The sequence below is a fragment of the Prionailurus viverrinus genome, chromosome C1 (genome assembly GCF_022837055.1).
Source record: "Prionailurus viverrinus isolate Anna chromosome C1, UM_Priviv_1.0, whole genome shotgun sequence".
Lineage (NCBI taxonomy): Eukaryota > Metazoa > Chordata > Mammalia > Carnivora > Felidae > Prionailurus > Prionailurus viverrinus.
Genome location: NC_062568.1, coordinates 8,482,369 through 8,494,800, shown reverse-complemented (window position 1 = coordinate 8,494,800; position 12,432 = coordinate 8,482,369). Strand labels below are relative to the sequence as shown.

The 12,432-nt window shown below is 39.6% G+C and overlaps 1 protein-coding gene across 6 annotated transcripts in view; it reads right to left on the bottom strand.

Annotated features, from left to right (window-relative positions):
• The window catches only part of DOCK10 (dedicator of cytokinesis 10), a 272,061-nt gene that overhangs the window by 94,726 nt on the left and 164,903 nt on the right, over positions 1–12,432 (bottom strand). For all 6 annotated transcript variants that reach the window (XM_047873141.1, XM_047873140.1, XM_047873137.1 and 3 more), the window contains exons 8-11: positions 9,522–9,705; positions 8,145–8,230; positions 7,786–7,869; positions 7,509–7,664 (exon numbers count right to left, since the gene is read on the bottom strand). In XM_047873141.1, the coding sequence (XP_047729097.1) occupies positions 7,509–7,664; positions 7,786–7,869; positions 8,145–8,230; positions 9,522–9,705 (510 nt within the window). The remainder of the gene's footprint in view (positions 1–7,508; positions 7,665–7,785; positions 7,870–8,144; positions 8,231–9,521; positions 9,706–12,432) is intronic.

The window sequence follows — 12,432 nt, the reverse complement described above, 5'->3', positions numbered from 1 at the left end:
CTTTCTCCTTCCTTCCTTCTTTACTTTCTTTTCCTTCCTTCCTCCTTCCCTCTTTTTCTTTTCTCTTTCTTTCTTTCTATCTTTCTTTCTTTGTTTCTCTTTCTTTCTTTCTTTCTTTCTCCTTCCTTCCTTCTTTTCTTTCTTTCTTTTCCTTCCTTCCTCCTTCCCTCTTTTTCTTTTCTCTTTCTTTCTTTCTTTCTTTCTTTCTTTCTCCTTCCTGCCTTCTTTACTTTCTTTTCCTTCCTTCCTCCTTCCCTCTTTTTCTTTTCTCTTTCTTTCTTTCTCTTTCTTTCTTTCTTTCTTTCTTTCTTTCTTTCTTTCTTTCTTTCTCTTCATACCTCCAAGTATAGACTCATGGATTACTACTATTTTATTCAATAGATTTCAATCTCTTACTATCATTATTTATATTGATGCTCAAATTGTTTCAGATTTGGCTAGAGGTAGCTCCCGTGACTTTTTGGTAGATTCCATAATTTTGGGGGCGCTTCTTCACTCAGCAAGATGTTCTAGGCTCATCGGATACTTTCAATGCCCCAGTCATTTCTCCATACAGCTCTGGTACCTTTCTGTGAGGGTGACATTTAGAAACCAGGATCTCGGTGCTCATTATGCTCATTGTTACTGGGACACATACACATATGCACACACACATACACATACACATACACATACACATAACATTCACATCTACAAGGATTTCTGTAACTCTATCTGTACATGAATATTTTATGAAATATTATGAAAAACTCATGAGTTCATGTTGATACTTCTATTTCAAATTCAAATCAAGAAGGGTTATTTCAAGCCTTTTCCCTATTCATATTTCATGTAACTATTTCCTCCAACAGTGAAAAATTGGCTCTTGTTATCATTGGCCTATTTACTTATTTGTTCAATCAATTTACTTACTGTTCAGAGTAACCAGTCTGCCAACCACAGCCACCTTCTCGAATTGTCTCCTTTGTACCACCCTGCACAGTACCCCAGATCCTGACAAAGCCCAGCACATTCCATTTCTGTGCCTCCACATAGCTTTCTGCCTCCCATTATGAGGACTTCTTGGTTGGTTACCCAATTCCAAGCCTGTGAGTAGCTGCCTCTGTCCCTCTCACCACCATGCTAAGAAGGAAAGGGAAAATGTGAAATAAAGAGAAAATGGGAAGGTAATGAAAGATGGGAAAGAAAGGGAAAGTTTCTTGGTTGAGTTTTAAAAAAGCAAAAAGTAGGTAAAGTGGTGGTTAGAAGGGGCTTCTAGGTAGATTAAGTGACATGTGCAAAGACATAAACACAGGAAAGAACATAAAGGCATGAAAGAATGCTTTTGCAGGAGATGCATTTGAGGAACATTAAGGAGGTATATCCAAAGAACTTAGAAATCCATTGGGTGTTCTCATTGGTTGGAGAGAGGTGTTCACAGGGGTATGCATAAAAGAAAATTCCCAGGTTTGGAGATGTAAGAAACTAAGTGGACGGCAATATCATTCACTAATATATAAGATAAAGATACAAAGATGAGTTCTGGATGGTACGTAGAGTCGTCTATAGGACATTCCAATCACAGTTGGATATATGAGTTTTGAGCCTGGCCAAAGAAACTGGGCTGGGGATGTGGACCCAGGAGAGGTTTGTATGTGGTTCTTGTTTAAGCCATGAGATAAAGAGAAGAAAATTAGAATGTTATCCTGAACAATATCAGCATGCAAAAGATAGAGGTGGAGTAGGGAAAACAGGCTGTAAGGCGACTGGGGGGTGGAGAGAGATTAAAAAATATATATATATATATATGTTAAATGCTGCCAGAGTATCGTAGAATCTGAAGAATGATTCCAGAAAGATGAAATTTTCAACAGAAAACTGTTAAATGCAACAGTTATTAAATAAAACAGGGACTGAAATAAATAAATATATGTATATGTACATAGTTACATGTCTACACATAGAAATAATTATGTCTATGCAAATAGATATAATTACATGTCATTAACTACAGATTTCTCAGAATGGAATATGCTCCCCAAAACATTTTTACTTTTGTTTATGTCACTGAATTTTGAATTGATGCCCCTCACATATCAGTGTTCTGTGGGCAAGCAGGATATACACAAAACCACATGATATTGAATGTTTAATAGGTATCTCATGTGCTTTGAAACACAGTAATATGGCTAGCTTATAATGGGGTTATTATTTTATCCCTTAATACTAGCCATATTTGCCAGCTGCCCTACTGTTAGAAACAGAGCTACACATATAAAATGAAATTCAATAAAATATTAAAAAAATAAGACAATTAAAAAGTAAAAGTTTCCCATTTTACCAACTGAATTTAATTTCGAAAAACTTTTGGTTTGTGGTAGTGGTGGTCTGCAAGAGTAGAAAATGCAAAATTACATGAAAGTAACTCAGGCAGGAACTCAAAACACATTGAAGGTCAAAGGAAAAAAAATCCTATTATTTGTCATGAATTGGTGCATTTTGATTTTCACTTCTGCTTGGTGAATGGAAATAAATTACCTACTTTGATAATCCATCAGAAATTAAAGCTCATATGGTGATTCATTTATTTCTTCCAATCCACTTTTTCAACTTAAATGTCAAATCTTACTTTTTGAATCATTGGCTTTTCAATAAAGATTTGTTTAATCAAGCACTTGAAAGCCTACAAAATTAAGTCACAGGCTTCTTATGTTTAGAATTCTGTATTTTCTTAAATAAAAATCAAGAACATTATAATTTTAAAGTAGCTCTGCTGTGAAGCAGGCTTATTTGTTCACATTTTAGGAATCAATTGCTATTTTCAAAGATATATTTTATACTAGAATACCGTCAACTTGAATTTGGTTCCCAACGGACTGACTAAAAAATTACATGCTGTCAAATATTGTTTCCTCATCATGGAAAAGTTTTAAAAAGAAGCTTTTTAGAAGCTCATTCACTAAATACAGGAGCTGGATCTTTGGCAACTTGAAGAAATATTTCGATTCACTTAAAAAAATGCTCTCTGTGGGGCGCCTGGGTGGCGCAGTCGGTTAAGCGTCCGACTTCAGCCAGGTCACGATCTCGCGGTCTGTGAGTTCGAGCCCCGCGTCGGTCTCTGGGCTGATGGCTCAGAGCCTGGAGCCTGCTTCCGATTCTGTGTCTCCCTCTCTCTCTGCCCCTCCCCCATTCATGCTCTGTCTCTTTCTGTCTCAAAAATAAATAAAAAAAAAAAACGTTAAAAAAAAATGCTCTCTGAGTTAAAAACAATGAGTTTAAAAATAGCTACATTAACAAAAGAGTGTCACTCAATAATATACAAAGATTTTTAAAGACAATGCCATTACATAAAAAATTGCTGTCAAGTTTAGGTGAGGCTGTTTTCTTAGTTTTTATTTTATTGTTTATCAGCACAATGGAATTGTTTTTTACAAAGTCATTTTCTATTTTTTTTAACACTTTTATCAATTTTAAAGTAAATTAAGTACAATATGGACATCCAAAGCACTCCAAATAAACTTGTCTCTCAGGCTTTACAGATATAAAAGGGCATACTGATGCTGGGTTCTGAACTTGGGCGTGTTCTCGTGCTTGGCAAGACTGGCCCAAATACAAACATTAAGCTTCTGAATATGAGTTTTAGTACAAAGAAAGTAATCCATGTGGAAGGAGTCATATGCCGGGCACTGGAAAGAAAAGCCCATTATCTTCAAGTTTCAGTTTCTAAATTGGATATTTTAATCACACTTAAGGATATGCATGGTCAAAAAAACCACATTTATTTTTATTTCATAAGATGGCTAAATGCCATTATGATTTGGGTTACATTTTCCTGATATTTCCAAGTGGTTTCAAGAAGCAGTTTCCAGGGCTTTTGATTTTTCTTTTGTTTTTTAAATTTTAATCCTGAATGAAAGTACATTGATTGTTCCTCCTGACCATTTCACTCCATGGAAATTTCTCGTTCCACAGTCCCAGGTATCCTCCATGTTGGCATATCTACTGGGCTCCTCTCTGGCTTCCTGTTACTCAGCTCCTCAGCACCATGCCACACAGCTGACATGTTCCCTCTTGGCTTCATAGCCCAATCTTTTTTGGTTTAGTTCTACTTCAATGGCCACTCCTTCTTAGTCTCCTTTGGTCATTTCTCTATTCATCTTTTATTTATTTATTTATTTATTTATTTATTTATTTATTTGTTTATTTATTTAAGAGAGAGAGGGAGAGAGAGAGAGAGAGAGAGAGAGAGAGAGAGAGAGAGAGAGAAAGTGCATGAGTGGGGGAGAGGGGGAGAGAGAGAGAGAGAGAGAGAGAGAGAGAGAGAGAGAGAGAGATAAAGAATCCTGGGGCTTGATCCTATGACCCTGGGATCATGACCTGAGCCCAAATCAAGAGTTGGTCACTCAGCCGACTGAACCACCCAGGAATCCCTCTATTCATCTTTTAAAGGTTTGGTTCCTGGCCCCTTTTCTATTCACACAGAAATTCCTAAATGTGACCCTCTGGGTCACTGTATGGACAAGACTTCCAAGTTGATACCTAGTTCGTGGCCACTCCCTTGAGTTCCAAACTTGTATTTGAATCTACCCAAAGGACATCTCTGTTTGGATATCTAGTGGGCCTATGAAGCTTAACATGCCCATAATGGAATTTGGGGCCAATATCCCCCCAATCTGCTCTTCATCTAGTCTTGCCCTTTTAATGGCACCACCATGCATAGAAGTATTCAAAGCAAAAGCGAGGGACTCATCCTTGAGATACTCTTTCCCCTTGTCCAATGGATCAGAGAAGCCTGTCTGTCCAATTTACCCAACATCAGTCATATCCACCCATTTCTCTCCTTCTTCCTTGCCAGTCCTAGTCTATGCCATGCAATGAACTAGGTGGCAGACTCCTATCTTCCATCCTTGGTCAACTCTTATTTCCTCCAATTCATTATTTTTTTTCTGATGGGATCTTAAAAATCAAAAACAAAAACAAAAACAGAAATCGAACCACACCATTTGAAAGTGTTTTAAATCCTTCAATAGCCTCCACTCAGGATAAATGCAAACACTTCACTACAGCCTGTACCTTACATTACCTTCCCTTGGACTGTCCTTCCCACATTACCTTGGTCTGCTCTTCCCTTCGGCACCTACTTCCTGTTCCTAGAACTTGCCAAGACTTAGTTGTCTCAGGGCATTCACACTTGCTCGTTCTCCTGCCCTAGAATATTTTCCCATGACCTGACTTATCCTTCTCACCTGTTAGGTCTGTATTCAAACGTCACCTCCTGAGAGAGGCCTCGTATGACCACTCTACCTAACGTGAGCCATCTCCCAGTTCCTCTGTATCACATCTGTCATACTGATTTATTTAAAACAACTGTAAATAATGTACAACTCTGGTGTTAATTTATTTATCTTTTTAAAAAAAATTTATTGTTTGTTCTTTTCAAAAAGAGTCAGCCTTCAAGAGGGCAGGGGGCTTGTTATCTTGTTCCCTGCTGTTTCCTGAGTACCTAGAAAAAGTCTGGCTCCCAGTAGGTGCACAGAGTAAGTACTTGCTGAAAAAGGAATAAACGTGACTTCCAGTAGTATCATTTTTACTCACATACCTACTGCCCAATTATAGTTCTAAAATGTGAGCAAGTTTCATTGTGGGGGAAGATTCTTGCTGGTGAGTCAGCTCAATTTTACCTTGTCAACAAGATTCTCATGTGCCATACTGAAAACGCCAATACCTTGCATGTATAGCATTCGCAAATTTCCAAGCAATTTCCCACCTATTAAAATAACAGTTAATATGTAATGATTGCTTACTGTGCATCAAGCATCATCCAAGTACTTTCCATATATTACTTCATGACTTCTTCACAACAGTCCTTTGAAACAGCTACTGTTATTATTATCCCATTTATAGAAGAGGAGAGGGAAGGTAAGCTACCTGCCCAGCGTGGCAGAACTCACTGATGGGAAGGCGAGACATACTGACCCAAGAGAGGCACATTATCACTTGATTCTCCTCATTCAATCTGAGGTTCGTAGCATGTACCATTATCCCTCTGTCACACCAGGGAAAATGGGCTCAAAGAACCAGTGCCATGCCTGAAGACCCAAGGGCAGCAGGTACGAAAGGGTCCATCCTTTCTTCAAGCCACACACTGTCACGGCTAATAAGTCTCATTGAACTTCAGCATGGAGATGAGCATGGAATTGTGTGGTGCTCGGTCTAGAGAGAAAGCTTAATGCTGTTTTGTCTTCTAAAAAGCAAATATGGCTTATAATATGGATCTAGAAATAAGTTTTCTTCTTTGAGGTGGGAGATGATAATTGAGGGATGATTTATCAAAAATCAAAATGGACTGCATTAAAAACAATGAAAGGGGACATACCAGTACAACAACACTGACTTGGACTGGTGGCGGGATTATGTATAATTTTTCTTTCCTTATAGTTCAGAATTTAATGTTTATGCTCGCGGAATGCCCCCTTCCCACAAATAACTTTACAATTGGTCTAGGGGTGCCTGGTCTGCTCAGTCGGTTAAGCATCCCACTCTTGATTTAGGCTCACATTCATGATCCCATGGATCATGAGTTTGAGCCCTATGCTGGGCTCTGTGTTGACAGCAGGTAACCTGCTTGGGATTCTCTCTCCCCCCCTCTTTCTGCTTCTTCCCCACTCATGCTCTCTCTCTGTCTCTCAAAATAAATAAATAAATAAATAAATAAATAAATAAATAAGTAAATAAATAAATATTAAAATAATTTTTATACAATTGGTATAGAATTGTCCCCAGACTCCTAGGAGAGAATTTTCTTTCTTTCTTTTTTTAAATATGAAATTTATTGTCAAACTGGTTTCCATGCAACACCCAGTGCTCATCTCAAAAGGTGTCCTCCTCAATTCCCATCACCCATCCTCCCCTCCCTCCCCACCCCCCATAGGAGAGAACTTTCAAGACAGTCCACTTAGCAGGAAAAGGAATCTTATGTTGATTTAATGAATGCTGTGGTGGTTCCCAAATATCAGTGAAGCACCTTTTTTTTCCTCCCATTTGCCTATACTATTATTTAGTATTTATCCAATATTATTTTACTTGATTCACTATGTAGCCTTGTCTTAGGCAGTGATAGCTGTGAAATCTCAGAGTTGATTTGTTTGTCCACACTCTTCTCTAATATACGTTCAAACAAACATATAAATATAAAAATTAAAAAAAAATTGACTTAAAAGCCATCTCAGCCACCACCAAGTAGATATAAACAATGCCTTAGGAAACTCTGAACCACTGTGCGATTGAATGGAAAGGACACTAGAATACAGTCCCTTTGACACTTCTTCAAGGTAAAAGGAACATTTTACGGTAGTACGTCCGCTTCAGAACTCGTGCATTTTTGTGATGTGGAAAATGCTGCCATTCATACTCCCTGGTGCACTAGCTGGTGTGAACTCAGTGCCTGGGATTATCAGGAATAGAAAAGATTTTGGCCAGGGTGGAGTGATATTGGCTGACCGGCATTGGATGTAACAGGGGAAACTTACATTCGTTATTGGGTCATTCTCATTCTCCGTAACACATCCCTGAAGATTTAAGTTGAGAGCTTTACAAATGATCATGATCCTCTTGGCGGCTTTTTCTTCAAATGGTTTGATCCCAAGGTCGGGTTCGAAAAGGTCCTTTTTCTGAAGTTTCAAGGTCTACAAAAAAGGTGGAAGGTTTTTCTCAACAAACACCCATCATAAAAAAAAGAAATCCTGAATTCTAAACCACAATTGTGTGGATTGAGTTCACGCTTGCTCAGAAGGAATTTCGACTTACATCTATATCTGGATCCAGCGAGAACAGATTTAATCTCTCCGTATTTCGAGTCGTTTTGACAGTCTCTTCAGTTTCTGTGAGGTACTGCAGAGAAAACTGTGTTAGCTTTTGGTAACCAACCATCCAAATACTTACAGCCTGGCCCCCTCCACATGGCCAAGAAATTGCCCCTTAGTATCATCACTCTTTTAATATCATCCATTAACACGCGGCAAATCCGATCAAAACATGCTTTTGTTTTTTGAATGTTGCATTTCTTAGTTTAAATTTTAAAATACAGCATTTCCATCTTTTCCATGAAAACAATAACTAATAAGTAATTCAAATTTATCTGCATAGTAAAATGTCGGCTTTATTACTTTTGCGAAGTCTGGGTGTAGGCTGTTCTCTGAAGACTCTGTTTCCTCTGGTGTGCTTTCACAAGTTACAGAATTATCCAGCGAATCTTGAAAAGATACACCAAGACAGGTTAATAAGTAATACTCATGAATCACACATCTCTCCGGGCTGTGGCATATCAAGACCGGATGTGGGATGGATGCAGGTGAGCAGATGTCTTCGTTGTATCCTGCCTCCAGGACTCTATATTGTTACAAGATCGAGGCCTGGAAATCAGACCTCCTGATGGTCATTTTGGGATTCTTTCCATGACACCACCCTATGTGCGTAAGAACTCTTGACCCTTATAATACCACACTTATACTTGGGGTTGTCATGACTTACTCCATCAATGCACACTCAAGTTTTCTTATCTGTGAGTACATTTTTGATATTCTGACTCTCTGGCCATCAACTTCAAGCCCATATTCTGGCTTCAGTTACTTAAACTCTCTAAAATTCTATAAACATGAATACTCAAGTTGATTATCATTAAGTAAATCATGAATGCTAAATGCCTACTATGGTACATAGTAGTTGTGTTAAAGTCAACAACAGCTTTCTTCCTCACTGCCCCATGCCTCTTTCACTTTATAGAATATGATACTTAGACTACTAGAATCTAAAGACTCTGGTGTCTAAGATCCCCATTTAGGACAAAATGTCCTAAAATAGTTTTCCTTTCGGGAGGAGCGACCAACTCTGGAAGTGAACTTGGCTTTCCTGTGGTCATGGACCTATTTTTCTATGTGTCTCTCATCACCTGTCCTTTCCACGCTCTTGCTCCCCTCTCTTTGCCTAGAATGAATTAGAATTTTAAGAAGTAATAAGGATGGGAAGAAGAAAAATATTTTTATTTCATAAAGATCTCTAATATTGTGCAACATTTATGGAACTGTCACATATAAGCTGATCTCAGTATGGTCAAGAAGTATCCATGAAATATATCTTTCAATTAAAAGGAAGTAATGCATGTCTGTCTTTACATAATATCATGTTAATTAATTAAATCAAAGTAAAGTAAAGTAAAGGCTATGCAACACAAACTACCCCATCTAAGGTAACCTCCCATCAGACATGGGTACATTTTTAGTACTGCCGACAGATGATTTCCAGCCTCAAATCACTGCCAGTAAACTCAAAATCATACCTGAGTATGGTGATCCTCACTATTCAGGAAAAGTCAAGCATTTCGGGGTGCTTTTCGGGAGCTCAGGGACGGATGAGCTAGCCTTGACAGCTACCACAGTTAACTAGTTAGCCTTGACAGCTACCACAGTTAACTGGTTCATTAGAGGAACCAAACACACAGGTCACATTTTGCAAAGGAAGGGAAGGGGGGGTGTGTGCGTTCTCACCCAGCCCCAGATCTGCAAGCTCCGTGCTCCTCCTCCCCTGAGGTGGCCCCTCAGGACTGATTTGCAGGATGCGGTTCAGGGTGTGGATCCATTCATCCATATCTGACTCTGTTTCAGCCGCCAGCACAAAATAGGTTAGGTCATTCATTTTCAATTCAAAAGCATATTTTCTTAGTCTGTTATTCTGTGGTGCAAAAAGACAGAAAGCAAAAACACCAGATAATAAGTCTTAGAGAGCGAGAGACATTTTTTAGGGGGTCGTGCTTCCGAAGTGTTTCCTTTATAGGAGAGTAACATAAAGAAGATCGGCCAAACGAAGGCCAAAAATTTGGGTGGGAATGAATCATTCTGTTTGGTTTCTTTCAGGGCTTTTGGTGCTAAGATGTATTTTATTTAGGTTCTTGTTGATTGGATGATCGTGGTGGCTCAAAAATTTCACCTTCAAGCACATGTGGCAAGACGCTCTAAACTTCTTCAAATCGTTGATTAGAGGGTCTGCCTTCACTTTCTCATCCTGTGTTCCGTCCACTATTCACTCCAGTTGGGTTTCTGGCCCCGTGACACCCCGGAGCAGCACTAGCCATGGTCACTAACAAACTCTATGCTGCTGCATTATCCAAGACATTTCCTTTTTCGGATCTTCCTTGACTCTTCAGTAGAATTAACATGGTGGCTTCCACTTCCTCCTTGAAACCTGTCTGTGTTGGGTTTCCATGACCACAATCTATTCTGGTTTCCTTTCTTCTTCATCAGCCACCACTTTTCAGTCATGCCTTGGACTCCTTTCTCTCTCATCTGACCCCAATGGCTTTAAAGGATGTCCACATGGTTGGGCACCCCGATTCCTTTCTCTGGCTCTGGCTTTTCCATCAGCCTCCCAACTTTTCTCTTATTCGACATCTCTACTTTGCCTTTCGTGACGAACCCATGAGGCCTTGGCTCTAGTTCCTGAATATGCTCTGGTTACATGTGTTGTTGCTGCCGCAAGGCCTGAAGCAGCCCCTCCCCCGAGAGTACCTCACACATAGTCAGTACCATGTCTGTCCCTCATCTACTTAGGGGACCTGTAGTCACTCTTCAGATCTCAGTTGAAGTTTCTCCAATTTCTCAGGATGAGGTTCTTGTCTTCCAGGGCACGTATGCCAATTTGGAAGTCCATACGTATTCATTTTCATTTCTTTGTTTTGACCAACATGTGCCTCCTTCATGGCTGCCTCCAGAAGACCAGGTCAGTTCCGCTCACAACTTTACCCTGTGCTGTCGCACAGAAGGGCTTAGTACCAGTGGGTTCAAAACACTCACCTTTTATAAGGGACTAGGATTGCCTCCTGTTTTTGGAAACTGACATTCATAGGGAAGAATGAATGAACAAAGGACTGAAGGAATACACAAAGGACTGGAAAACAGAAATTGGGGGCTGTACAGAGAATTAAAATGGGCTTGGGGGTGAGTAGCCACTTCAGGCTGGCCTTCCAGGAAGGGGCATCCAAGTTGAAATCTGTAAAACCACTGAACTATTCCAAGATGGGAGAAGCGCACTGAAACTGGAGGGAATACAAGAGCAAAGTATTATGGCACTTTTATACATTCCTGCCATGAGATTAGAATTATAAATTCAAAGCGGAATGATATAGCCCGCAATGATATAATTAGTGTTATATTATCTGCAGTGGTTGTAAGAATTATTGAAGATATCCCATCTCTAATTCACTCTCAGTTAATTCTGATACAGGTAGTCAACCCTTACCCCTAGTCAACTCTGCTTTGAAGCCATTGGAGCACCCACAATTACAACAGTGCAAGGTCTATGGGCTTAAGACAACCAGGTAAAAAGCAAATAGAAGAACTGTAAGGTGAGAGTAACATTATAGTGTGGGATTGTGGCTGAATATCAAAGTATAAGATTCTTTTTGGGGACAGGATTGCTATTCCTGGTGGCAAGAAAAAATAATTTGTAATATCCTCCTGGTAAGGTCTTTTTTCTTGGTGATGGTCTCAGAAGACTGTCCTCAAATAGCTTCCTCCTTTCAACTTCCACAACATCATGATGACTACCACAAATATGACACTTACTAACCACTTGCCGTCTAGATGGCAGGTACCGTGCTGAGCACGCATAGTTTTTATTCTGCTTCATCCCACAACAGCCCTGGGAGACAAACTGAATTATTCCATTTAATATGTAATGACATGGATGCTTGGGAGATAAATTGAAATGTGCTTGGGATTCTACAGGTAGCAAGCGGCAGAGAAAGGAAAAAAAAAAACCTCTTTATCCTCTAACCCACTGAGATGATCAGGGGCAAAGATGTTCAGCAAATGCTGTTCCCCTTCCTTGTGCCCTTCCTGGCACAATCACATCCCAAAGGGCTGGTCATGGCCTGGGAGGTCATGGCTTCTCTAAGCGCTGACGATAGACAAGGGTAACAAATAAACCTCAAGAAAAAGAAAAATTCAGGAGAAAAAAGAATTAGCTAAAAAAACCCAGCTGTGATTCTCGCTGTAGAATTTCATAGCTCAAATGCCACTTTCTAGATTCTTCCAAGGACACGCTCTTGGCTCTGGCCCACACTCCTTGTAACAACTCACTCGCTGGCTGGCTTTTTAAATAGTCTATGAACTTGATATGGGCAGAGGCTGACTGGTTATCCTCACTACTCAGTGCAGTAGTGGTATTCCTTCAAAAAGAGGTGTCTGTCGTGTTCACATTTCGTGCTGTGCAAAAACAGACACATTAGCTGCCCTGGCTGAACAGGGGAGACAGGCATTAACCAGTTAATCACAAAAATGTGAAATTGGAAGATAAACGTACTTAGATTCTGTGTGAATGTGCTGAAGAAGAGGTGTAAACTTAAGGTATAAAAACTCTTCTTGAGAACCAGAAAGCTATTGCGATATGAGAATATTGTTG